A 23,929-nucleotide genomic window follows, 5' to 3' on the forward strand; every position below is an offset into this window, starting at 1 on the left:
GTGAACCATCTCTAAGACAGAGGGAGGGCAAGAAATGCACGCATCTTGACAAATAATACCCCATCTTGACTCTCCATTCCACTCATAACATTTGGGAAAAGGAAGAGATAACAAACCAATTGGGTCTTCATGTACTTTTCCTCTTCGAACGTTGTGCCTAGCGAGCATCTATATCAGACTGCCCCAGGTCCCGCCAGCTTCAACAAACCTCCCAGGGTAGCAACCGGCGAGGACATGAGAAGAAAAATTCTGTGTGTATGCTGTTTTTAGTGCTACTCTTAAAGCCACCGAAATTGAGGCCGGCTGAGGGAAGGGTAAGGACATCAAGACTACGAGGGGTGAGAATATATACTTCGCTGATGACGGCGAGATAGGCTTTTGATTGGCTGCACGCCGTCCGATACATAATATTCAAGCATAGGGAGATGCTGAACCGCACGATTAAGACATATTTACAGCGTATGACTTTGGCTATTTGGGTAGAAACTCCCCATCACCAAACCCCGCTGCAATCGGAACCGCCCCAGCCGTCCGCCAGCTTCTCGAATCAGTGGGGCACGGCTTTTGCTGAACTCCACCAACTTCGTGCCAACACACACAAAGGACGAGAAACCTGTAGAGTCACTGCCAAATAGCCATTTACTTACTCTTCTCCCCTCACATCTCACGGCAGAAAAACCGGGAGACGATACAGAATGTCCACCAAAATCCCCGTCTTCACCTCCAAAGCGCCCGCGCCCCCACCATTCCTCAACCAAGCCACCATTGTCGGAAACGTCATCTTCTGCTCCGGCCAACTCGGCGTCGACCCCAAGACCGGAAGGATCGTTGAGGGGAGTGTGAAGGATAGAGCTGTACGCTGCCCCCCCACCAACCTCCAGGTTTCCACCCCCCCGCCGCCTTGATGATTCTGATGGAAGAGAGGAAGGAATGGATTGCTTAAGGTGTGCTAATGCATGGCGGCGCGACCAGAGACAAACGCTTAGAAATCTCTCCGCCGTCCTCGAAGCAGGCGGGTCGAGTCTCGCCGACGTCGCGAAGGTGAATATCTTCCTGGCGGATATGAAGGATTTCGCGGCTGTCAATGAGGTTTATGTTGAGGCTTTTCCAGAACCCAGGCCTGTACGTCTAGCCACATGTCCATGTCTAAGTCTATGTCTCCCAGGACTCTGCTTCCCGGAGTCTATGGACTAGATTGGAAAAGATGGATACGTCCTATGCTAATCTGAAGTTTCTAGGCGCGGACGTGTATTGCTGTCAAGACGCTACCGCAGGGGTCGGATGTTGAGATTGAGTGCGTGGGTGTTGTGACGAATCCGAAGAGTGTGAGGGCTCGGATCTAAGGGCGTATTCGTTCGTGGGGTAAGTGGCTGACGGCAGCTGGGGAAAGTGGCCGATACATATCTCAGATGCCGGAGCGGGGTCGGGCTGGTTGGGGGGGAGGAAACGATTTCTGTGGGATAAAGAGAGTTGAAGTGTAGACAGCGAGAATCTGCATTGCATTGACTTGCATATAGACCTGCCTGTGATGGTGCCTAACTAAAGTTATGTTTACAAGATCCCAGGCCAACAGGATGTAGAAGTTCAAGGGATCAACTCGACGACTCTATCGTTGACAGTGTCTCATTACGGGAAAGGAGCAAACCAAGCATGTGTTCCTGACAGTATGGTGACTCAGCTCTTTCCTCACATTGCATTCCTCACCCAACAAGGGAATCGGAGCGAAGATGCTCTATCCGACTGGATATTCTCTGAGGAAAGCGCGGTCTGCGCCTGAGTCAGGAGAAAGAAGAGAAGAATAAAAGGATCCCGTGCATTCCGTGACTCTTTCCAGGTGCAATTGGTCGAGGCCAAACTCGTCCTCGTTCGGAGCTTGGGGGTTGCTTTTTTCTTTGCTTCTCCAAAGTGAGGTTGTCGAGGGGGTGGAGGAAAACCGGATCATCCAACGAATGCAACCACAGTTTGCAGCTGCAAAGCGAATATTATTGGCTAACGACAACGGACGCGGTTCAGGAACAGGTTTAGCGTCGGGTGCACGCGAAGACGATCTCGGAAAGAAGAATTGGAAGAATTGTGGCAAGAGGCGACCGAAAAAGTTCGAGGTGCTGGCCGAGGATGGTGACATTGGGATTGATGGCGCATTTCCCAAACTCATGCAAAGGAGCTTGAAGAATAATGGAGGGATTTTCCCTTCTGTGTGAGTCTCAAAGTCGCGTGATTCTCGGGCTCTACCCTGAATCCTGAGTCCAGGCAATCGGTCAATGCTCGCTGTGAGAGTCAGCAACCGGATCATCATGCGTCTCGTCTTGCGTCAGGATCCATCCAACAACGGAAGTTGAGGCTTCTCGAGGGACGTTGCACTGTCCATGCTGGTCCAACCCACACGCCATTCCGCCTCAGAATTGTGACACTTCATGGTGCTTCGCTACCCTCTTTGTTCATATCACTTCCTTTCTTCGAGGAATGAATGAAATGACAACATCTCGAAAGAAGGGCGTTTGAGGCGAAGAATGTGTCTCGAGGGCCGGCCTGGGTGTTGGTGGCTCAGTCAATGATTGTCTTGACTTTGTTCACCTGCAGGCTGCAAACCCAAACACCCAAGCATCATGAACACGAGCGGGGTGGTGAGGATGAGAACCGAGTGGTTTCTGCAGAAAGTCTCGGCGCCCTGGAGGCTGAGTGAGGTGAGACAAATGCTGCCGATGTCCCACCAAAAAGGGGTGAACGTGCCAGATCTCTCACCCCCGGGAGAATCTCAAGCTCCAGACCAATTCGGCTCCAAAGAGCAGGTCGGCGGGTGGACGCTGGAATCTGGTTTGGAAACGAAATGAATGGGCGTGAGGAATCGCGGATGGGAAACAAGGAACAGTCGGAGAAAACCCACGGAGTCATCCAAATAAGGGCACGCACCGGGAGGCCCCCACTCGATTCAGGAACAACACGCGCTCAGACGACGCCGTTGGTCTCGGCCTGGATGAAATGAGATTGGCGCCCTGGGCCCACAATGATTGTGATATGCGCTGTGTAATTCCACTCGTTGTCACAGCCGAATCTAACTGGCTGAAGTCTTGGTGTTTCGCACCGTCGTTGCAAGGGTTGTCATCATCCGACCCCATGAGGAAGTTGTGAGATTGCTCCAAAGACATGCCTCGTGGATCATTTTCGGGGCACCTCCCAATCTCTCTTGGATGGCTGCCGATCCAAATCATTTCGTCTTGGGTCGAGAACTCAGACCGACTGTGCGAGTTCCCAACAAGCTTCACAAGCCGGACAGCCTCCAAGACCAAAGCCTTTCCCTCTTTTCAAAGCCCAAGTGTCGGGGGACACTCATCCAAATGTTCCTGGACAGTTGGGCTTGGTGCTATTAGCCCTTGTTTGGCGTCCTTTTTTCTAGCGTGAGTCGAATTCACTTGAACACAGGCTCTGTGAGGGAGGGCGCCATGGATGTTGCGCTTGCCTTGGACTTGAAAGAAAGCATCGCACATTGAAACATTTTCAACTTGCAATTGAGGTAGAGAGGACAGTGCTGAGAAGAGCTGTTTGTTGTTCTTGGAAGTCGCACCAACAAAGAGTCAGGCCTGCTGGAGAAAGGAAATGTGTGGGCGTCCTTCCTGCCTCACCCACTCGTATTGCCACGGCCCATTGGGCGGCTTGTTGCGTCCCGTCTTCTTGCATCTGCCCCTTCCTCCCTTCTGACTTGGCTGGCCTCCAATCTCCCCTTCTCACCTCCCTGGCCTCGTTCTTCCTTCCTCTCCTCTTCTCTTCTCTTCTCGTCTTTCATCTTTCACCAGATGCTTCGCCATCGTCGGTGCTTCCATTGACGTAGCCTGTCCTTGGTTTTCCTTTTCTACGTCAATGAGCCGCTGGGACTGACAATTCATCGCTTGCTTTTCTCTCCTTGCGTCCACTCCCTCCCACGGTCGCGCCCTGCTTCCGAAAAAGGTACCTCCATAACAACCACCCGTTTCCACCGCCGCCGCCATCATTTTTGACATTTTCTGCTTTAGATCTCGTCGCTCGCTCCTTACAGCAATCACACTCGTTTATCTGTACATTCTATCGTTGAAACCTAATTCAAGGGGCTTTTGTTGGTTCACTCGTCTGTCAACCACTCCCCTGCCATTCATTGTTCTGGCGTTGTTTATCACTCGAACAAACAACTCCATCGTTCTACCACGCGAATCGCTGTCAGCCTCATTATCCCTACCGGACAAAAAAGGGAATCTGAAGAAAGGACGACTCGAGCTGTCAGCCTCCAGAATTTAGACGGGAGAGTCGAGTCTTCATCTCTCGAAAGTTCGCTCGTTTTTATATACAACTGCCGTCTTTTTCTCATCTTCAACCGTTTTGACTTCCACCATGGTCTCGCAGAAGGCACTTCTGGCGGCTGCTCTGTCGCTTGGTAGCCTTGACTTGGTTTCTGCTGCTCGACCCCACGCTCCCTATGAGCACAAGCAGGTCAAGCGCCAGTTGGGGTCCGATCTGGGCCATCAAGGGTTGGACTGGCTGGAATCGCTCTTTAACACCGGATCTTCTGAAATCACCACCTCCAACCCGGAGCCCGATGTTGTCGTAATACCGATCACCCTCTCTGTCGACGAGGATGGGAAAACACACAGAATTACAGGCACCGCGAGAACTGGAACTGCGACTGAGCCTGCCGCTACCACTACTAAGGAGTCAACCGTTGCAGAGGTAACAGCTACTACGACAAAGGATTCGCAGCCTCCAACGAAGACGACCAGCACGTCATCGACCACAAAGGACGGTGGCTTGGTGGACGATCTCTTGGGAGGGCTTCTTGGAGGTTCAACCGGTAGTACGTCAAGCACTACCCAGTCGACTATCTCGAATCCGAAGACCACCGAAACAACCACCTCGGCGTCAACGACTAGCTCATCTGGTGGTCTCCTTGACTTCCTTTTCCCTCACGATACTTCGACTACAACCACCTCCACCTCTACCGCTACCTCGCCTTCCACAACTAGCACGTCTGGTGGCTTGCTCGGTGGTCTCTTGGGTGGTGATGACAGTTCCTCGACCACTTCAACTTCAACTTCTGTCTCTACTACCGCATCGCCAACATCGACTAGCTCGTCTGGTGGTCTACTTGACGGCCTCTTCCCCGACACTGATACATCAACTACTTCAGCCCATGGGAATTCGGCCGAGCCAACATCCACCAGTTCATCTGGAGGTCTGATCGGTGACCTTCTCCCCACAATTTCTGTCAGCATTCCTGACTCAACCCCGACAGCCACTTCAGGCTCCACCGATGTTGTGCCCACCTCCACCCTGACCCTTCTTCCGCCCGATCTGACGAGCAGTCTCTTCCCACCTTCTGACTCCTCGACTTCGGTCCCAGTCATTCCCACAAACCCTACTACGAGTGGCTCAGCTGTTCCCACCTCGTCCTCTGGTGCACCAACTCATTCGACTTCTACACTTGTCGAGCCAACTCATACACCAACCACTACAAGCACCACGGAGGAGCCCACCGAGACAAACACCGAACAACCACCTGCTGAACCGACTGACTGGGTGCCTACGAGCATCATCGTTGAGCCGTCTTCCACCGCTGAGGAAACCTCCCCCGAGGAAACTGACCCTGTCGAGCCAACTCAGCTGCCTGGATCCATTTCCCCAGCTGGAGGTGCTCCGGATGCTCCTGCTGGATCCACTCTGATCCAACTGGGCTTCACCCGTCAGCTTCGTTACAGCTTCGTTGCCGCTCATCCGCTGTCATCCTCGCAAATCTTCCTGTACGTCCCACAGGGGCTGGTCTATGCTCTCAAGGCTGTGACCAGCGATGTCGCCATGTTCGGTATTGAGCCATATGACAACTCAGCCGCTGCTGGATATATCGCGACTGTTGCGCTGGCATACGTTCCATCAGATAAGGTAGAGCGTCTCCGGAAGCTCCTGCACAACCCTCTCTCTCGCCTCTACGATCAGCCCGACGACTCTGTCAAAACTTTGCTGGCTATGATCGATCCCTCTATCCCATTAGTCGTGGGTGAGTACGGTGGATCGTATGGTGACTCTTCCGGCGACAACGGGAACGAAAACGACGGTAACATCAGTGATGACAACAACCGGAATACTTACGACGACTCTGTCGCCGGTGCCAATAGTAGCGGATCCACAAAGCCCAGCTCTGTCGGTATCGGTGTTGGTGTCGTGGCCGGTGCCGCTGCCTATGGTGCCGGCATGTTCTGGGTCGCTCGCCGTTATCGCAAGAAGCGTCAACTTCACCGCCGGACAAGCTCCACGGCAGACCAGATGAGTGAGGGTGGCGGATCCCTGTTCACCGGCGGTGGCCGCCTATCTCGTGGTAGCCAGAACAGCGGCGGTAGCCAACGCACCCAGATGATCAGCGCTCCTGTCATGGCGGAGAACTCACTTGGATGGAATTAAACCTGCCCTGAAAAACGATATCTAAAACGAAATAAAATATAACGCACGGTCTTGGATCAAGGCAGGCCGGGGCAAAATAACCCAGGAAAAGTGAATGGGAGCACCGACGGTCTCTGCGCGGGCTTCCCTTGTCTGTGGGATGTATCTGTTGGTATATAATCGTCCTTCCACCTGTATTTTCAACCCTCTCGGTGGCTGCGTCCCAGCGCATGTCCTTTTACTTCCTTTTTTTTCCATATTTTTTATCTACTTATTCCCCATACTGTTTTGTGATTTCATCCTCTTCTTACCCTCCTTTCCGTGACCGCGCAGAGACTTGACCGCACCACAATCATTCTCTCATCACTGTTCATCTCCTCTTTCTGGATATTTTGCTCTAATGGTTGGGTGGTAGGTATCTGTGACGAGTACATGCCATTCTTAGATTCTCACCCATTCCTCGATTGGGCTCTATCCTTTACCGTTCCCTATTTGTACAGCTGTATAGTGAAGTGAAATAGAGAAAGGATAAGCCGTTTTTGAACATGGATGTTTAAATGAATTAGACGTTAATAATTGTTTTTACTTTAGCTTATATTTGCCCTCAGGTTATCACTACCAAGGATGGAGTAGAATAGTGCAATCAAAATTTCGGTGATGAGATGGAGTGTCTGGGCCAGTCGAGGACCTGGATATGAATCATGAGATTAAAGTACATATCTCAATGACCTCACGAGAACAAAGGAGGAAGTCAGAGAAGAGAACGCGCTCAGAATGGGTACATACAATAGTTTAAAAAAAAATGAAAACCAAGTCGAGATGACTATACCTTCATGTCTTCCACCCGTTTTTGGTCTCCCCCAAAGTGTTTCATGCCGCTGCCTACTATAAATTGATTATTCCGGTTTCTCCTTAGACTTTGACCTGGATGGTCCAAAGCCTAACATCGCGAGGATTCCCGACTCGCCTCGCGCCTCACGCTCGAGTCTCCTCTGCTCCTTTGCGCGTTGGAGCCCCTCCTTGTATTCCTCCCAGGTCACGTTTTCATTCGTGTTGCCGTCCGAGGTACCGTTTACTGCTTCCTGGAGTTTAATATGGAAGTGGCTTAGCGATGTAGCATCCTCTTCATGACCCCCTGTTGCCCCCGCAGCCTGCGATTGTCTCGGTAATGGCGACACAGCGTTCTCACCGGCATACGCACGCAGACAAGTTCGGAAGAGCCAGTCGACGGCTTCGTCGACGGGATGGTCCAAGACATACGGGAGGAAGGGAACAACAGCAAGACCGAGCTATTCTCTATGATTAGTACAGCCGTAATCTCCCAGGATGGGGGTATTGGACGCAGAAAGTGAAGGCACATACGCCGATAGGAACCCAAGTCCTCATGAACGTGGTCTTTGACCCCTTCAATGCCCTCCCGCTATACTTAACGACGCTGTGGATCGTCAACGCCGGAAGCCCCATACTCGCCACACTCTGGAACACCGCCCTCTTCGCCATCACCATACGGTAATCCTCGATAAGCGGGACATGTGCCGTCGGCCAGGGCGTCAGTTCACTCTCTGGCGGATCTGAAGAAGTCAATGACCCTGCGATATTCCCCGTCGCCATCCCCAGAACAATCTGCTGCTGTGTTACATCTGACGAGTCCTTGTACGCCTCGCAGGGTGGCGCGAGGACGTGACGGTTGCGTAGGTAGGCTTTGTACCCTTCGTGCGCGACATCGCCGATCAGGTATGTCCAGGAAATTCCGTAGGCGGATCGTACGAGATAGGGGTGGGCGACGGGGCGGAAGGACTCGCCAATGTCGGAGGTGTAAGCAACGTAGCGGTGGGCGGAGAGGAGGAGGGTGCGGATGCGGTTTGCATAACCAGCATAACGGTAGGGAGTATTTGTTGAGTCGACGGAGCTGAATTAGTCCTGATTAGTTTGGTAGTCTTGGGAGATGGCTTGTCGGATGGGGGTGATTTGCAGGGAGAGGCGGATGGTTTGCGGGGGTGGAGCACGCGACAGGGACGATGGGGAGTAGGGCAGGCATGACGTACTATGCGCGATAGACATCGTCGTAGAAATGGTCGTCGTGGTCGACGATTTCTTGGAGATGAGGCGAGAGCTTCCCCCGTTTTGCGGGCTGTTGAGCCTCCGTAGCCTGCATGGCTTCTTCTTTGCGACGTCCCCAGGGCATCGTGTGAGACCACCGATATGAGTATCCCGGGGTTGGAATCTGGAGTTGGAATCGTTGGTGGACAGGGGAGAAGAAGGTGAAGAAGTAGGTCAGAAAAGAAGGTAACAGAGGAAGAATATATCAAGCTACGATGTACAGCCGCATTCACCCCGGAACTGTGCCATCCGCTGCATGAGACATCCGGCTCAGCAGTCACTGGCAGCCCGAGGTTCGGTAGCTGAGTTCCATTGGTCCTGGGCTGTTCGTGGTGTCACAGCTGTCGTTGCTTGCTTTCTCATTCATATACCTCACTCACATCTCTCGTCTTATCTGTGAGCAACCCATCAATGGTCAGGACTGTTTTACCGACAGCTGTAGCCGTTGGAAATGGATTCTTCCGTAATTCGGTGCTTGTGAGAATCTCGATCGCTCTGCATTTTCCGGACGTCATTTGAACACGGAAACTCTCGGGACCTCACGTGCACCCGCTCAAAGCTCCGCAAACTGAGCTCTCTGTTTGCTGACTCAATTCAAAGTCAGCATGTTTCTGATCTAACTATATACGGTAAGCCTGTGGCCGTCGCAACTTCCATCGTTGCCGTTCGGACGACTCCCGCAGAACCAGCTCTTTTTGTACCGCTTCACTCGCCTCGACCGCTCATTCAGCACCCTTCCGCCCTCAATCGTCACAATGGTCGTTTACTACCAGATTGCTGGCCGTCAGGTCGGCTCCCACACCGTACGTTTGTCTGCACCCCGACCTCCCCTAGTTCCAGTTTCTGCTCCGAGATTCACCGACCACTTCGCGAGAGGTTGCTGGCTAATGCTGAGAAATCTTACAGCTTTCCCTGGGCATCCTTACCTCTCTCTTCGGTGGTATCTACCTTGCCACCCGTGGCTCTGGCTCTCAGCAGAAGCCTGCCGCCCCTCCCATCCAGGCCTCCTCTAAGGATGAGGAGAATTTCATTCAGTATGTCACCCCATTCTCTAAGTTGGTGCCTTTCCTATGGATTATATTAGTGTTTTAGGCATCAGGGGATTTGCAATTCTTAAGGAAATAGAATACAGGTGCAATTGACTAACCATGTTTCTAGGGATTTCCTGAAACAAGTGAACGCGGAGGAAAAGAAGAGTGACCATTAGTATATCGTTAGGATATCAAGCCGAGCGAATGACGACCTAGTCAACTGAACCTTTGAGCATTACCATAATTTTGGGAGTCTGAACGGATCAGAGTCATTGAAGGACTAGGCTCGCCGGCTAACTGCTCAGCTGAGTCAGCGGGCCGGTGTAGATTGTACATATAGAGGTATACACCTAGAAGGCTATATTTCGCTTTCATAGCTCGCCGCAAGGGCCAATATGTAGTGATATGTGGAGCAGTATGGGGCCGAGTTGTAACCCACATTTGATGCGCCCATATTTACAGACGTGTAGTATCCTCTATCTCGTCAATTTTCCGAATGCGACCACTGTAGAAAACCGTTTCTTCAATCCAGGGGGTAGTTGCTTTGTCTCCTTCATATCTGCTTAGTCATTCACTTGCAGGGAAAGCAAGCAGAGCTGGAGCTCCTCAGCAACTTCCTACTACTTGACAGCGCACATCACCTCGATTGCTCAGGATGAAACCGGCCCCCTTCCCCTTCGCCCTTAACATAGGAATCGACATCGTCCACCTACCCCGCATAATGCGCCTCATCTCCCGCCCGGGAGGCTACCTTGCCCGCTTCACCCGCCGTATCCTCAGCGAACCTGAGCAACAAGATTTCCGAACTCGATTCATCCTTCCCCGATTCCCACCGCCGAATTCACCAAATTCGCGCTCCGTAGACGTGAAGGTCACAGCCAACATGGCCCGGTGGCTAGCAGGACGATTTGCGGCGAAGGAGGCGGCGAGGAAGGCTGCGAGGGGTGGAGCGAAGGTGGTTGGGTGGAAGGATGTCGTTGTTCGGGTTGGGAGCGATGGTGAGGGTGATGGCGCAGAGGGGAGGCCCGAGGTTGTCTTTCTCAATGAGGGGGAGGGGCAGGGGAGGGTTGGACGATTATCGATCTCGCATGATGGGGAATATGTTGTTGCGACGGTTCTGGCTGTGGGGTGAGACGGAGAGGGTACAAGGGAAGAAGGGATTGGCTTGATTACAGAATGGGCCTCGACTTTTGTGGGGAATATTCTATCAGGGGAGGCGAGGCGATTGACCCTACTACGTGCCACGAGGCATTGAGCTGCCGGTTCCTCTGCGCACCTTCTGCCCGTTTGAGGATGTCCTGCGACTTCGCGTTGGCATCTATGGCTACCAGGATACGGCTGCTACAGGCTTATCTTTAGGACGAGCTGAAGATGTACTCGCTCGGGAAATTCTGCGATCGATGACAATTGAGGGTATGGTGTGACATATGGCAGAACGGCGCGGAGACGATGATGCTGGTGGGATTTCGATGCCGCCACGAAGGACAATATTGTTGGCAGGACCCCGAGGGGAAAAAGCACTATAAGCTACGATCGAATCATTTGAAACCCCTCACTAAATACGGGTTATCGAGACCCATGACGACATCCACGATAGCCTTCGCGAGCAGCTTTATGCTGAGGAGAATCTGCGGCTTGAAAGACGGAGGACAAACTCGGGTAACCCTACAACTACAGGTGGAGAATATGCGAACCTAGCTCCCAGGCAAACTGATCCAATTGATCTTCCTGGGTATCTTGATATAGCTGTCGAAGAATATGCTATCTGGCATCCGTCACGGGTGAGAAACTTCAGGGAAAATATCCGGAAAGCCCGCGACGTGGCCCTCGAAAATCGTCTCGACCTCAGGCAGATCGACAAAGATCAAGATCCGGAGTTTTATGTTAAGTTATGGCGTGAAAGCAGTGGCCGCACTGCGGTTTGTTGGTGACATTGCCCAATGGGTGAAGCAACAAGGCAAAGCAAATGGGTGTGAGGGGTTGCCATAATCTGTTTAGGCGTTATACAGATAGCCCTCATGGGCATGATTGTTTTTATCTAAGAATCAATGTCAAGTTCTCTGCACAGTCTTTGATTTCCCTTCCATCTCAGTTTTCAAAGTACTCTAGCTTTCTTCAAGGGCCGGTTGTCCCCAATCTTTCATCCATTCCGAGTGCAAAACCTGTTGTGCTGTCGCTCTTTCATTCGGTCGGAAGACCAGCATTGACAGAAGCATCGCCTTGAACGCCCTCCTCTCTTTCTCCGCCACGGGTTCTAGGCCCGCCTGAGTGCGAGGCTCCTGTATGCAGTAGTTAAATCTCTGGTCCCAGGACAAACGCACGCCATCATGGCCCCTTGACGCTTTCTTCAAGTCCAGCTCACCCTCATCGTTGAACCATTCCAGTCTTCTGTTCCACTTTCCCAACCACTCAGGAAGTAAGATGACGAGGGTTTCGACTTGCTCTGCAGTGACACGGTCTGGAGTTGCGAAAAAAAGCCTCAAACAAAGGCCGTTGGCCAAAGGCCTCCCAGACGGTACAGGTAAGGGTCCAAATGTCCGAGGCAAAGGAGAGCGGCTCGTCGGAGAACCTGGTCTAGGGTGGCTGGAGGAGAGGAAGAGTCTTTGAGGAGAATCTGACCGTTTTGTGAGGGTTGAAGGTTCTCTTCTCCGAGAACAATATCATCGCTGCGAACGCCAAACCAGCCGGGAATGAATACATTTGCGGGTACGCCTTTTGACAATGGCTTGCCATCGAGATGAACAACCGCATCGGACTGTGGCTCTTTTATGGCTAAGTTAACTAATCGCAATGGAATTTCTATACTTGGATAGGAGTTGATACTAAGGGCAGACCAGCCCGTCCTTCTAAACCCTACGCTATCTTTTGTCACATCCGGATTCGTCCACATAGACAAGATGGTATGAACAGAACTCTGAGATGAGATGACGGCAATCATGAAGTCAATATGGATTTTGCTCTTTTGCGTTTTGCCAAGCTGTTTTCTTAGACCACCGTTTGCGACGAACGGTATTGCTGATCGTGGAGTTTGGGATGAATACGTCAAATTCATCCAGAAAGAAGAGCTCCATGTTTTCGGGGTATACATCTGGCTTTTTGAGTAGACGACGGCATAGGACTAGTAGCATTATCGGCGTGATGCTTCGTGGTCACCTGCCTTTGATGGGAGGAGCTCTGATGCTACCGAATAGGCGTAGGTTAGACTGGATCCTTGTGACTGCGCGCTTGCTGCAGCCAGCAGCTTCAGCTATTCATAGAAAAAACACGAGTGTAGACTTGGCGAGGTTGGGAGCCAGGGCTCATTATACTGCTGAGATAACCCAATTGCATTGGGAATGTCGACGTGGGCCAATATGGTAGCAGGTATCACGCTTTGACAGGGAATAAGTAGTTGGCAATGATAGGAGAATAATCTGGTAATTTCCAGCATAAGGCCTGAGCAGGATAAATTATTTTCAATGTTACAAAATAGTTTAGTATTCTGTGATAGAAAGAAGTAAAGGTAGTAATACTGTTTTCTGGAAGTACTGTACCTAAAACTGCTCTATATTAAATTCATAGTGCTCTAATCTCTTTTTTATGCCGTTCTAACTTTGTATTCCTAAAGTCAGAGTGATGCCCTTTTCCAGGCCGGTCTGTATACAAACGCGGTTTTGGCAGAAATCGCCCGCGACCAGCTCCGTCAACTCCATCCTTGCTTCGCAAGCTCACCTTCCACATTGATTATTGTCTCTTTTCCTCCATCGTTACCTTGATAATAATCAAGAACCTGAAACCGATTTTCCCATATCGCTATCTCTATCCCCGGCTCACCGCTCCTTCAATCCCTCACGGTCCAAATCGTTATCTCGACGCGGGGCACCACACGGCGAGGTCAGTTCTTCGTCGACCAAGCAGTATACCGCTCTTTCTCCCACCTTTCTCGGCGCCTTGATATTGGACTCCTTATCGTTTTCAGAAACTTCTCCTGCACCCTTGTATCTCGAAGTCTCACATCATGCCGTTCTCACACCATAGCCACTCCGGCCAATTCTGCCCCGGCCACGCAAAGGACTCTCTCGAGGAAGTCATCCAATTAGCCATCGCCAAAAGGTTTCGCGTCTTCTGCCTGACAGAGCACATGCCCCGCGGAGAAGCTGATTACTATCCAGAAGAGGTAATTCAACTGTCTTTGCCTTGTCTTTCCCTGCTCTCCCCTTTCCTAGCAGCAGGCTAGTCCTGCAGGGGAAAAAAGCAACGCTGAAGAACGGCAACAAAAGTACCCCATCTCTTGTGACGGGAACTAATTCCAGCCTAACACGTGTGGATAACAATGTTTAGATCGAAGCCGGACAGTCACAGTCATGGATGATCACCAATGAAGCGAAATATTTTCAAGAAGCCCAAAGACTGCGAGAAAAGTATGCGGATCAGATTCGGATACTCATCGGATTCGAGTGTGATTGGATTCGGCCTGAGTCGAGGACGCTGATTGAAGAGTCTCTGGACCGGCTGCCCTTTGAGTTCTTCATGGGCTCGATCCATCACACGAAGACTGTACCAATTGATTATGACCGGGCAATGTATGAGCAAGCGCGTGATACAGCGGGAGGGTCGGACGAGCGATTATTCGAGGCTTACTTCGACGAGCAGTTCGGGATGCTGCAACAGTTGAAGCCCCTGGTCGTTGGGCATTTCGATCTTATTCGGTTGAAGAGCGATGATCCTGAGCGGAGCTTTAAGCAGTGGCCTGGTGTCTGGGAGCGGATTCTGCGCAATCTGGACTACGTGGCTGGGTATGGGGGCTTGCTAGAGCTGAATTCTGCTGCATTGCGGAAGGGCATGAGTGAGCCTTATCCTAAGGGTGAGATTTGCCGGGTGAGTATCTCTCTCTCTCTCTCTATATATATACCCTCTTCATTGTGCTTTTCTTTTTTCGGGCTCCTTTCGGGGCCTGCTAGGTCATGTGCGAGAGGTCGACGGTATGCAAAATAAGGTTCTAACCGAAGGTGGACAGGAATTCCTGGCCCGGGGAGGGAGGTTCTGTCTATCCGACGACAGCCACGGGTTAGACCAGGTTGGGTTGAACTACCGCCGAGTGCTAGAGTTCATCGAGAAAGTGGGTATTTCGACACTGCATCATCTCGATCTCGCGGATGGAGAAACCTCGATTGACCCCCGATTCCCACGCACGGTGGTTAGATCTGTATCCCTGGATGAGGTGAAGAACATGACTTTCTGGGAGTCATGAAGGCGGCGCGCGTCGAGGTCGGGAGGCTCACTCTGACGTTCATCGAGACTTAGCGGCAGACCTATCATGAATAACTTAACTGACGCTCCAACGCAGCCATGCATAAACCTCAAGGCCCACTTATCGAACGTCCGCTGAACGGCTCGTAGATCATCCTAAGACAAAGAAAGACAACGTGGGATCCAGTCGATCAGGAGGAGCCGAGAAGAACCCTGGAATGAGCTCAGCAACGATTTCCTCCGTAGTCCTGCACCTTCGAATCACGAAATCGGATCCTTCCGTTGCAAGCGCAGCGCCAACCAACCAACTGGAGAACATCTGCATTGATACCAGACACCGCTTCTCAACCTAAGACCAGGGATTGCCAACTAAGACCGGGAAGGGCCGGGGGTGAAAGAAATTCAACGGGGACCAATTAGGAAGCTCCCACAGCCTTCAGACGATGAGCACAATCGACGGAGAGCAGCCAGAGCCCCAATGGCACGGAGTACGGAGAGGGCTTCGTAGATAATCACATCGCACCATATGTTCACACCCCAGTCCTAACCACACCGTCATTGCACTAACATTAATCCAAGCCTCATATAAGGTATTAGCACCGTCCTTGACTCCCCTTGCCTCCTGGGAACTTTCCAGTTGCGCCCCCACTCTCTTCTCCTGTCGAGTAATTCTCCCCCTCACTTCCAACTTCATATTGAGATTACTACCCATATCGATATCTCAGATATCCTCCGAGGAATCGTCTACGTTATCTTAAAAAAAGGTCTCACAAATGGGCTTCACAAAAACAATCCTCCTCCCAGGGAACGGCAAAGACTCTCCTAGGCCGGGCGACACCGTTATCCTCGAGTACAGAGGATGCCTGTATGACAAGACGAAGGGTGATAACTACTTCATGGGGACGCAGTACGCACATCATCATTAGTATACAACTACAACATGGGGTTGTGTAATTGTAGCTAATAATAGGCGGGCAATGTATAGATTTGACACCTCGAAACACCGCGGGCCGCTGAAGACGGAGATTGGCGTTGGAGCGGTTATCAAGGGTATCTATCTACTTCTTTACTTACGTCTTATATCTTGCGGGCGACTGAGACTTTTGGGCAATTGAATATCCTAATGAGATGTGTATTAACGTGGGCAGGATTGGACGAAGGCGTGCAACAGATGTTCCCCGGTGAGAAGGCCATTCTGACGATTTCGAGGTGAGATGAGATCTTTCTATCTGCTATCTATTATGTTCGTTGTGTTCGCGCTCGTCGCCTCGGAGCGTTGATTCGGAATTCAGGATTCTTACACACTGACATTCGGTATAGTGACTATGGCTACGGCACTCAGGGATTCCCAGGGTTGATCCCCGCGGATTCGGTCCTGGTCTTGTATGTTCCCCGTCCCCCTCGAATCTGTATTGATATAGGAGGATTCTAACCGAAGATTCTTGAAATAGCGAGGTCGAGCTGAAGAAAATCATTGGCAGGGGTGCTTGACCCGGGTTGCGGGTTGGGTCTCTTCAACTTGCATGCTGGTGTCTGAGGTTGATTGAAAGTATTTATCAAAGCGAGCAGGCAGGGAAAGGAGTAGAATGGCGATTGTCTCAGATTAACTTGGAAGCGTCTTTCTTTCTTGCTTGCGTTTCCGGTGTCGGGTAAATTTGCATGGGTGCCATGGTGTAGCTACTTATTAGTTTGCATGAGAATGATTTTGCCTGTTGTTTAGTATGGTAGAACCAAATTATCTCTATACTCCGATATATATACCCATCACAGCGAGGAGTGAGCCCCTCTTTGTTTTTTTTTTGGTGCTGTTCAGTGGTTAACCGCTACCGCGCAAGAGTATTGAGATACGCCATCCCTTCCCTTCGGTAAGTGTCGTCCTCGACGTAGATCTGATTCTTTGGAAGACGGAAGACGAAATTCGAGGGCTTGTGTGTGGTGAAGCTTGATTCCGAAGTGTATTGAGGCCATTGAGGAATGTTGGGCACTGCGAAAAAACGTTCAGGGTTAAAAGAGAAGATCTTTTTGGGTTATGCTTGTCTGCTCTCATGGGAAATACTAATAAGGGTTGAGTATGAACATACCGCCATGTCCGTTCGGATCTAGGTCTACCACGAAAGACGTCCACATTCGTGCTGCAAGATTCGCAAGGTCAAGACGAGCTGGATCATTTCCCAGCTTGGTGAAGTTTTGAACAGGGTTTGCGAAGATGAAGGGTATCTGTCGGCCAAAACAATAGGGTTATTTTCTGACACAGCTGTACGCCTCGTCAATTTGGCGGATGAGGGTAACCCACCTCAGCAAAATGGCTGACGCCAATATCGCTCGTGTCGTTGAGACTCGCAACATCCCACCGATACGAATACACAGGCTTCTCGTACTTCGCAATTGTCTCTGCGAGCAGGCGACGCGGTGCGTGCATTGTTATATCGCCTGCCATCGACGAATATCGTTTATACATCAGACCTTGTTCAGGCCAGGTGGTGTTCCCCCAACCGTAGGGACATCCGATGGCGGGATCGTTAGGGTAGTATGGGAGAAGGCTTGCCGCTTGTTCCGCAGTAAGAACCCATCGTTTAGATGCTGATGTACGTTAGCGCGCTATTATTGTGAAAGGCAACTCGGGATCATACTAATGAGCTGTGCAACACAATCTTCGTCCGTATCAACGCCTGTGGTGCCAAAACTGACGCCTTCATCTGTATTGGTTCCTAGTAGGATCGGCACCTTGGCGATCCGGCCCTGCGTAATGCTTATCTGAGGATATTCTTTGATAAATTTGCCGTCAACGGCTGCGAACCACTCTAGCCCTTCGTACGCTACGGCGTACAGTGAGTCAAACTGGACTTCGCGAAGACATTGTAGCGTATCCGATGAATTTGAGCATCTGGTTCATTTAGTAATAATTATAACTACTTGCACGGGAACATACCCTGCCTCGTTCACGATACGGTCGTACATCGGTTGGTGCCAGTCCGTGCCGTTCCAGGGCGGACCAACTGCATTTCCAGATTCCATGATTGCTACAGATGGTAAGCATTTGCTGAATACAGACGTAGTGGCGGGGCGCTTACCTGCTCTGAAAAGATTCTCGTGGTCACCGTTGTTGGCGACGAGATGAGCTCCTACACTATACGCGCCTCTGCTCTTGTTAGATCTGGTTCATTCATTTATGACTTGGTGCATACTCACGCTGACTCGCCCCATATCGTGACCTTGTCTGGGTCTCCACCGAAAGCCGCGATATTCTTCTTGATCCACTGCATGGCAACCCGCTGATCGAGAAGGCCCAGGTTATTATTTCCGGAGGCCTAGGGAATGAATATCAGAACACAGACATATACTTGGTTAGCTAAGCCTTACGCGAACTTCCTCCGAGTCCAAAAAGCCAAACGCAGCAACACGGTAATTGATCGAGACTCCGAGTATCGGCTTGCCATTGAGAGTAGCCTGGCGAGTTATGTATGTCATATTATACCTTCAATCGTCAATTAAATCCTTCTCCGCAGACCAATGGATGGAACTCACCTCGGATCGGCCGTCGCACCCTGCTGCCACCCACCCCCAAATATCCACACCATAACTGGCAACAGCTCGGAAACCTTCGAGTCCCTCCTCGGCCGAATGATATTCAAGTTGTGACAATCTTCACTCAATCGGATCACGCCCATCTCCACAAGACTTGTCTCATCAGATCCGTACCCGGGGCATTCATTCCCATATTGCGTAGCGTTATATAGGACTGTCCCTTGCGCGGGGGAATAGCGAACAGGGCCCGAATCACTGTCAATTGAGGCATACGTTGTCTTCTGGGTCGAGGGCGTAAATCGCACGGGCTTGTCTGCGTACTTGATGCCTAGAAACAATTCTTGATCGAATTCGGGAAGAGAGCGGCCGATGAAGGTAGTATTCACCCTTGGACCGTGATGTAAAGTAACAGCCGGGTGGGGACTTGATGCGAGGGCCTGGGAAAGCAGGCTCCCGATGGACAGGAGAGCGAGCCAGGAGAGTTCTGAGACGCGGTGACGCATCTTATATGCCTCTGCCTTTGTTTTACACTTTTGTCTGTGGCTTCGTGGAGAAGGAGATGGCGACCTTTGAAGGAATTTATGTGATTGCGAGCTTCCTGCATTCTGGCTGAATTGGCGAATAGTGTTGAATGATCTCTGTGGAGAAAGAGTCGAAGGAGCCAGGGATGGCTATTCGGCAATTCCATCCTGATGGAGGCTGCGAAATGAAGGACATGAGAGAATGAGGATCCCCATCCGGGGAGCTGTGGAGGGAGGAGGGAGATTATAGGTGGAAGAAGTTGGGGATGGCCTGTGGACGGCGTTACTAGCTTCCTTGTGCGGAGACCAATTTATCCGAACGAGAATTTGAAGGAGGACGTCTCAGAATGCAATCATTATGCTATAGCTCACAGGAAACGCAGCGCATTAATCTAGCTAACATACAGGCCATCGGTGGTGGCACGACCAGCGGCCTCCGTATATCTTGAACTCGGAAGATTATGCTGGGTAGGGACACGGCGAAGGCTGCCAAAGGCAGACCATCATCTTCTAGGTAAACAATATGAGACGTAGAAAAAAAAAATATCCTGATATCGGGAGAAAAGAAACCAAGGCGGGGTCCTGCTACGCCGTGCTATGCTTGAAGCGTAAAACAGGTTTATATCTTCGGGTGTCAAACAATATATTAGGCTGTAGGTCGGAATGTGCATGGCCTTATCGATGAATCAATCATCCTTAAACCTCTCATGTCCAACACGGGACCTGCTCGTGCTGGGGGATGCGTTCGGAAATCTTCCCCTTAGGTTCGCGCCGTTGGAAAGGCTTGAAACAGATTGATTAAAGTCTGGCCTCCAGCTTGGTCCTGAGAGGAGACCGAATGAGTTTCGAGGCTCCATTCCGTCATCGAGCTCTATCAGGTCACCCGTCCATCTTCTCCCAGCATCTTGGCTAAGACCGTGACCTTGAGAAGGGGAAGTTCCTTGCTGTAGATCGCTGAAGCCGGTCTTCGCTCGAGCAGTCATTTTCCTAACCCAGCCCTCGACTGCGCCCCCTATACTATCGAGGCTGTTAGAATTGCTCGAGGCTACCGTCGACGAGTTCCCGTTAAGACCCTCAAAACTTGGGGAGGGCTGTTTCGGTGCCAGGTTCGGCAGATGCTGCGCGAAGAATTTGCTGAGACCGTCCATGGCTGGCCCGGGTATGTTGACGCTGCGGTCGAGGGTTCCAACTCCTGTCCCTGAAAGTTCAAGGCCGCTACGCTGTCGCCTATGCCGGCCACCGGGCTTGGAGCTGCCCCGGATTCGTGCTTCTGACGAGTCTGGACGAAGTTGATCACGCACACCATCGGGACTCTGTATTGAGGCTGGTTCAACAGGCGATGTGGCTGGGGATATAGTTGGTGTTTTCTCCCGACCTCGCACAGGCTCGGTATCACTATAGCAAAGTGATTTTCGCCGACTACGGGGAAAGTATCCAAGCGCGCGCCGGGAGACACGGCCAATTTGCACAGGCGCGGGGAACCCGTCAACCTGCACCCATGATTCATGTTTCCATACTTGATCACCCTCAACGCCCGTTTCGGCACCCGCCGGTGCCGGGTCTGTCGGGAACGTTGGAGTATCAGAGATGGCTTCCGGAACGATTGAACTTCCGCTCGTGTCTTCGATCGACTGACGACTGCGGAGGTTCTGTACAGAATCGGCCTGTTGGCTTTGCAGAGGCCGCCCCTTGATCGAACAACAGTCGACCGGTAGTAGCACGGTTTTTCGACCCTGGATGCTATCACTGGGCCAAAACCCGTTCGCCTTTCTGAATATTGCAGCCTGGCAGCCGTATTTTATGGTGACACTTGTGATACTATCAGAGGGTTGGACCTGATGTACGTAAACAAGCGCTTCCTCATCCTGGTCCGTATGAATCCCTGACTGTCCAGTTTGGTCACTAGAATCGCGTCGCTTGTGTCGAGAATTGAGGCTCCAGCCATTATCCGTGTCTGCTAACAATAACGCCTCTCTTTTCTTCGCCTGCACCATTGCTTGCCTTTCTTCTTGGGTTCCGGCCCCAATTTCTGGGGTTGATGGCGCTGACGGGCCCCACGTGGAAGTGGTCGATGTTCGGGACGGAAATCTGGTAAAGTACTCCGGCCGAGATGGCTTCCTGGCGTGTGTTCGCGGTGTTCCGTTCGCAGCTGGTTGTGCAATGTCACTTCCTAGAAGCGAGGAGGCTAGACTTTGAAGTGACGACCAGGATGCATCTAGAAATTCTGCAGCAGCTCGCGATGGCTCAGCGAACGGATCCTGGTATTTTCCATCGGATCTAAACCCACCTAATGAATTCCCCGGCCGAGAGCCACTCTGAGACTGCGTGACCCGAGAAGGATGGCTCATGGGAATGGGGGAGACTGTTCGAGACGGGCGGGGGGAGGGTGTCGCACCGCGCGAGCGGAGGGTCGGTATCTCTGAGGAGCGCGTTGTAGACAGCCCCGTGGACGAAGACTGTCTCCGAATATGATCACCATCATCGTCGGTGAACGAGATCAAACGGCGGGGTCGAACAGTGGAGGCGGATCGCTGGGTGGATTCTGTCGTCGTTCGAGGAGTGAAGGTGTCGGCGGAGCCGCTTCTGGAACTCATCCCAGGCAAACGGAAACAGAGGGATGGATGCGAGAAGAGGCGAAAGCCTTTAGCTCTCCCGAAGGTTGATTAGCGGTGTGTTGGAGACTCCCAGGGCACGGATTGCCATCGGACGTCTCTAGGATAGACCATTCGTCATGCAGGGTCCGTATCGCATCCGTGTCCTTTCCTGGCTGGGGATCGGCTCAAGGAGTGTGCGGTCTGTGGACGGTTTGTGTATTATGTCTTTTGAGGATCGGGAAGAGAAACCGGTGTGCTGAGCCTTTCGAGCAAGGAAGAGGGGGCGCCCGAGAAGTGTCCGATTGTTTATGGGGCGCGGGATGCGGCGAGAGGCGCGAGTTTCCTCGCCTCCTCCTGGTGATGACGACTCTCCTCTCGGGGGACGCTCCGTTTCAAAGCCGACAATCTTCTTCACAAAGACGATAGACTAGAAACAATGAACAGAGAATTCCACCAAGTGAACCCCTAGAGTACAAGGTACAGTTCCATCCCTCATTATCTGTTAATCAGCCGCTTCTTTAAATCCCAAGAACCCAGACACTCCAACAATTCTTGTCACCGGTGCAGTACAATACGGTACGGTACAACTTTTCTTTGATTATTTGGATCACTTCGAAGTCTGAGGGCTCGGCGTGATAATAAATTCTTTTTTCGAAGAGCTCTGGAAGCTCACATGGTTGATCTGGGTAGATTTCGGGCGAACGAGCCCAATCTTCTTGTCGCTTCCACCCTACGTTCGCAGAGCTCTGTTCTCCTTGTGAAGAATTACGAGTCCGAGGCCTTTTCGAATGTTTTATGCAAGTGTAAACGGCACTCTATAAATAGCATTGACGGCCGAGATATTCGGCATCGGAGGTAAATAAGGTAAATAAAAGGGGTCATGTATACAAGAGATCAATGCGGCGATTCTGCCACAGGGGTATTACTAGGGGATCAAGTGATCATTGAGATGTTGTATCCAACCAGAGATCCAAGCACATTAAACGCCTTACCCTGTTTGTTTTCGATAAAGGGAATTGGCCGATCCATCTTCACTCGGGCGGCTCTACCATCTTGCTGGATGCTTGCGCATCGCCTTCCGATGCCGCCTCGTCTTCTGTACTCCACTCTTTCTCAGAGCTGGCTTTGCTCGCGGATGCTCGGCGCTGCTTGGGAGGCGGAATAACCCTTACACCACCAGCACGGGAAAAGAAATCCTCAGTTCGGAGACCCCGGACCTCATCCGGGTCAACAGCGTTGATCTGGGTACCCTGCGCCGTCTTCTGTCGAATTAATTCCCGGATCGGGACCATTGCAGCGTCACGACAAGCTTCCTTGATATCGCTTCCGGACATGCCCGCCATGGTCTTGACCAGATAATGCAAATCAAAGTTCTGGCGGTCAATCTTTGTATCTTTGAGAACGAGACTCAAAATGCGAAGTCGCTGTGCTGCTGGTGGTAGAATCACGGGAAACTTCTTGGGCATCCGTCGCAGAATCGCGTCGTCGATGTCTTGCATTCGGTTGGTAGCTCCCAGCACGACGACCCGCTGGGGCTCGCCGAGGGAGTTCGCCGATGTTAAGCCGTCCCAATGCGTCATAAACTCTGCTTTCACCATCCCACTCGCCTCATGCTCTCCGCTCCGCCTGGTACCAAGTACCGCGTCTATCTCATCGATGAAGACAATTGAGGGTTGCAGTTTCCTGGCCAGGGAAAATACTGCGTTAACGAGCTTATTCGAATCACCGTACCACTTCTCCGTCAAAGTCGAGATATGGAGGTTGATGAAACATGCGCCACTCTCGTGGGCAAGCGCTTTCGCAAGCATGGTTTTGCCGCAACCGGGAGGTCCATATAATAAAACTCCAGAGGGTGCTGTAAGAAGTGATGATGTAGATGAATAGAGGTGAGGCATCGTTAAAGGGTATATCACAGACTCTTTCAGTTCTTCAATGATATCTTCCAATCCACCTATATCTTCGAAGCTTACGGGGATATCGTCCGGGGCGACAACATCCATTGCAATCGCTTGTTCATATTGGTTGAGAACGAGGTCACCTCGCTTCGGTCGTGATCGTTTACTGTTGTTTCCCGATGTGGTCTCTCCTGACTCGTCTCCCCCGTCCAGTTTCCGTAGGATTGCGGCAGATTTACGTTTCTGTTCCTCTTTCTTCTGACTCTCGGGGTCAAAGTCGAGGCGTGAAAGGAGATAGCGGATGAGGAAATACGCAGAGGCAGACTAGACCAGAGCCATGAGCCGTGGGCCATGAGCAGCAGGATTTTCAACTTACCGTGCCTGCAACCATCACCAGTTCTTGCAGAAACTGCTGCCATCGTGGGCCGCGTGCTGAGGTCATGGCGAAGCGCCGATTCAAAAGACAGTCGGTGGTCTGTTGGCAGAAGAGGATCGCAGAGAAGGAGTTAAAGAATATGTACACAACAAAGGGTATGGGGTTGATTCAAACTAGCCTCCCGAGCCTGGCGACGGGAGTATTGGACCTTCGAGAGTCACTGGTGAGCGATGATTCCTGAGAAAGACACTACTGGGTCGTT

General features: G+C 51.5%; 10 protein-coding genes across 10 annotated transcripts; 6 read left to right on the top strand and 4 right to left on the bottom strand.

Annotated features, from left to right (window-relative positions):
• Nucleotides 1–470: 470 nt before the first annotated feature.
• Nucleotides 471–1,431, top strand: BJX67DRAFT_354236 (Endoribonuclease L-PSP/chorismate mutase-like protein). Its single transcript, XM_071029195.1, has 4 exons — nt 471–615; nt 674–854; nt 973–1,122; nt 1,239–1,431. The coding sequence occupies exons 2-4, from the start codon at nt 696–698 to the stop codon at nt 1,341–1,343; spliced, it is 414 nt and encodes a 137-aa protein (XP_070885852.1). The 5' UTR covers nt 471–615; nt 674–695; the 3' UTR covers nt 1,344–1,431.
• A 2,928-nt stretch (nt 1,432–4,359) lies between these two features.
• Nucleotides 4,360–6,417, top strand: BJX67DRAFT_381505 (putative mucin family signaling protein Msb2; the record flags this gene model as incomplete). Its single annotated transcript, XM_071033027.1, has 1 exon — nt 4,360–6,417. The coding sequence occupies one exon, from the start codon at nt 4,360–4,362 to the stop codon at nt 6,415–6,417; it is 2,058 nt and encodes a 685-aa protein (XP_070885853.1).
• A 548-nt stretch (nt 6,418–6,965) lies between these two features.
• BJX67DRAFT_354246 (mitochondrial fission process 1 family protein) lies at nt 6,966–8,967 on the bottom strand. Its single transcript, XM_071029196.1, has 3 exons — nt 8,442–8,967; nt 7,759–8,305; nt 6,966–7,685 (listed from the first exon to the last, which is right to left on the bottom strand). The coding sequence occupies exons 1-3, from the start codon at nt 8,579–8,581 to the stop codon at nt 7,293–7,295; spliced, it is 1,080 nt and encodes a 359-aa protein (XP_070885854.1). The 5' UTR covers nt 8,582–8,967; the 3' UTR covers nt 6,966–7,292.
• BJX67DRAFT_354247 (ATP19 family protein) lies at nt 8,968–10,080 on the top strand. Its single transcript, XM_071029197.1, has 3 exons — nt 8,968–9,299; nt 9,403–9,530; nt 9,655–10,080. The coding sequence occupies exons 1-3, from the start codon at nt 9,252–9,254 to the stop codon at nt 9,701–9,703; spliced, it is 225 nt and encodes a 74-aa protein (XP_070885855.1). The 5' UTR covers nt 8,968–9,251; the 3' UTR covers nt 9,704–10,080.
• BJX67DRAFT_118886 (4'-phosphopantetheinyl transferase superfamily) lies at nt 10,030–10,818 on the top strand. The gene has a single exon (XM_071024409.1). It carries the CDS (start codon nt 10,183–10,185, stop codon nt 10,657–10,659), a length of 477 nt encoding a protein of 158 aa, XP_070885856.1. The 5' UTR covers nt 10,030–10,182; the 3' UTR covers nt 10,660–10,818.
• Nucleotides 10,819–13,524: 2,706 nt separating this feature from the next.
• Nucleotides 13,525–15,250, top strand: BJX67DRAFT_388348 (histidinol-phosphatase; the record flags this gene model as incomplete). The annotated part of the gene is made up of 3 exons (XM_071034354.1): nt 13,525–13,683; nt 13,848–14,384; nt 14,524–15,250. 3 exons carry the CDS (start codon nt 13,525–13,527, stop codon nt 14,755–14,757), a joined length of 930 nt encoding a protein of 309 aa, XP_070885857.1. The 3' UTR covers nt 14,758–15,250.
• A 279-nt stretch (nt 15,251–15,529) lies between these two features.
• BJX67DRAFT_381510 (FKBP-type peptidyl-prolyl cis-trans isomerase) lies at nt 15,530–16,247 on the top strand (the record flags this gene model as incomplete). The annotated part of the gene is made up of 5 exons (XM_071033028.1): nt 15,530–15,663; nt 15,742–15,806; nt 15,905–15,965; nt 16,077–16,139; nt 16,208–16,247. 5 exons carry the CDS (start codon nt 15,530–15,532, stop codon nt 16,245–16,247), a joined length of 363 nt encoding a protein of 120 aa, XP_070885858.1.
• A 284-nt stretch (nt 16,248–16,531) lies between these two features.
• Nucleotides 16,532–19,122, bottom strand: BJX67DRAFT_119422 (putative triacylglycerol lipase (LipA)). The gene is made up of 9 exons (XM_071024411.1): nt 18,282–19,122; nt 18,117–18,231; nt 17,946–18,064; nt 17,828–17,895; nt 17,686–17,776; nt 17,387–17,640; nt 17,050–17,336; nt 16,838–16,973; nt 16,532–16,740 (listed from the first exon to the last, which is right to left on the bottom strand). The coding sequence occupies exons 1-9, from the start codon at nt 18,782–18,784 to the stop codon at nt 16,580–16,582; spliced, it is 1,734 nt and encodes a 577-aa protein (XP_070885859.1). The 5' UTR covers nt 18,785–19,122; the 3' UTR covers nt 16,532–16,579.
• A 1-nt stretch (nt 19,123) lies between these two features.
• BJX67DRAFT_119374 (putative LysM domain protein) lies at nt 19,124–21,739 on the bottom strand. Its single transcript, XM_071024410.1, has one exon. The coding sequence runs from the start codon at nt 21,394–21,396 to the stop codon at nt 19,489–19,491; it is 1,908 nt and encodes a 635-aa protein (XP_070885860.1). The 5' UTR covers nt 21,397–21,739; the 3' UTR covers nt 19,124–19,488.
• A 439-nt stretch (nt 21,740–22,178) lies between these two features.
• Nucleotides 22,179–23,905, bottom strand: BJX67DRAFT_354262 (protein-degrading AAA family ATPase MSP1). Its single transcript, XM_071029198.1, has 2 exons — nt 23,668–23,905; nt 22,179–23,615 (listed from the first exon to the last, which is right to left on the bottom strand). Exons 1-2 carry the CDS (start codon nt 23,731–23,733, stop codon nt 22,428–22,430), a joined length of 1,254 nt encoding a protein of 417 aa, XP_070885861.1. The 5' UTR covers nt 23,734–23,905; the 3' UTR covers nt 22,179–22,427.
• Between the last annotated feature and the right edge of the window lie 24 nt (nt 23,906–23,929).

Source organism: Aspergillus lucknowensis, assembly GCF_044049455.1.
Source record: "Aspergillus lucknowensis strain CBS 449.75 chromosome Unknown BJX67scaffold_22, whole genome shotgun sequence".
Classification (NCBI taxonomy): Eukaryota; Fungi; Ascomycota; class Eurotiomycetes; order Eurotiales; family Aspergillaceae; genus Aspergillus; species Aspergillus lucknowensis.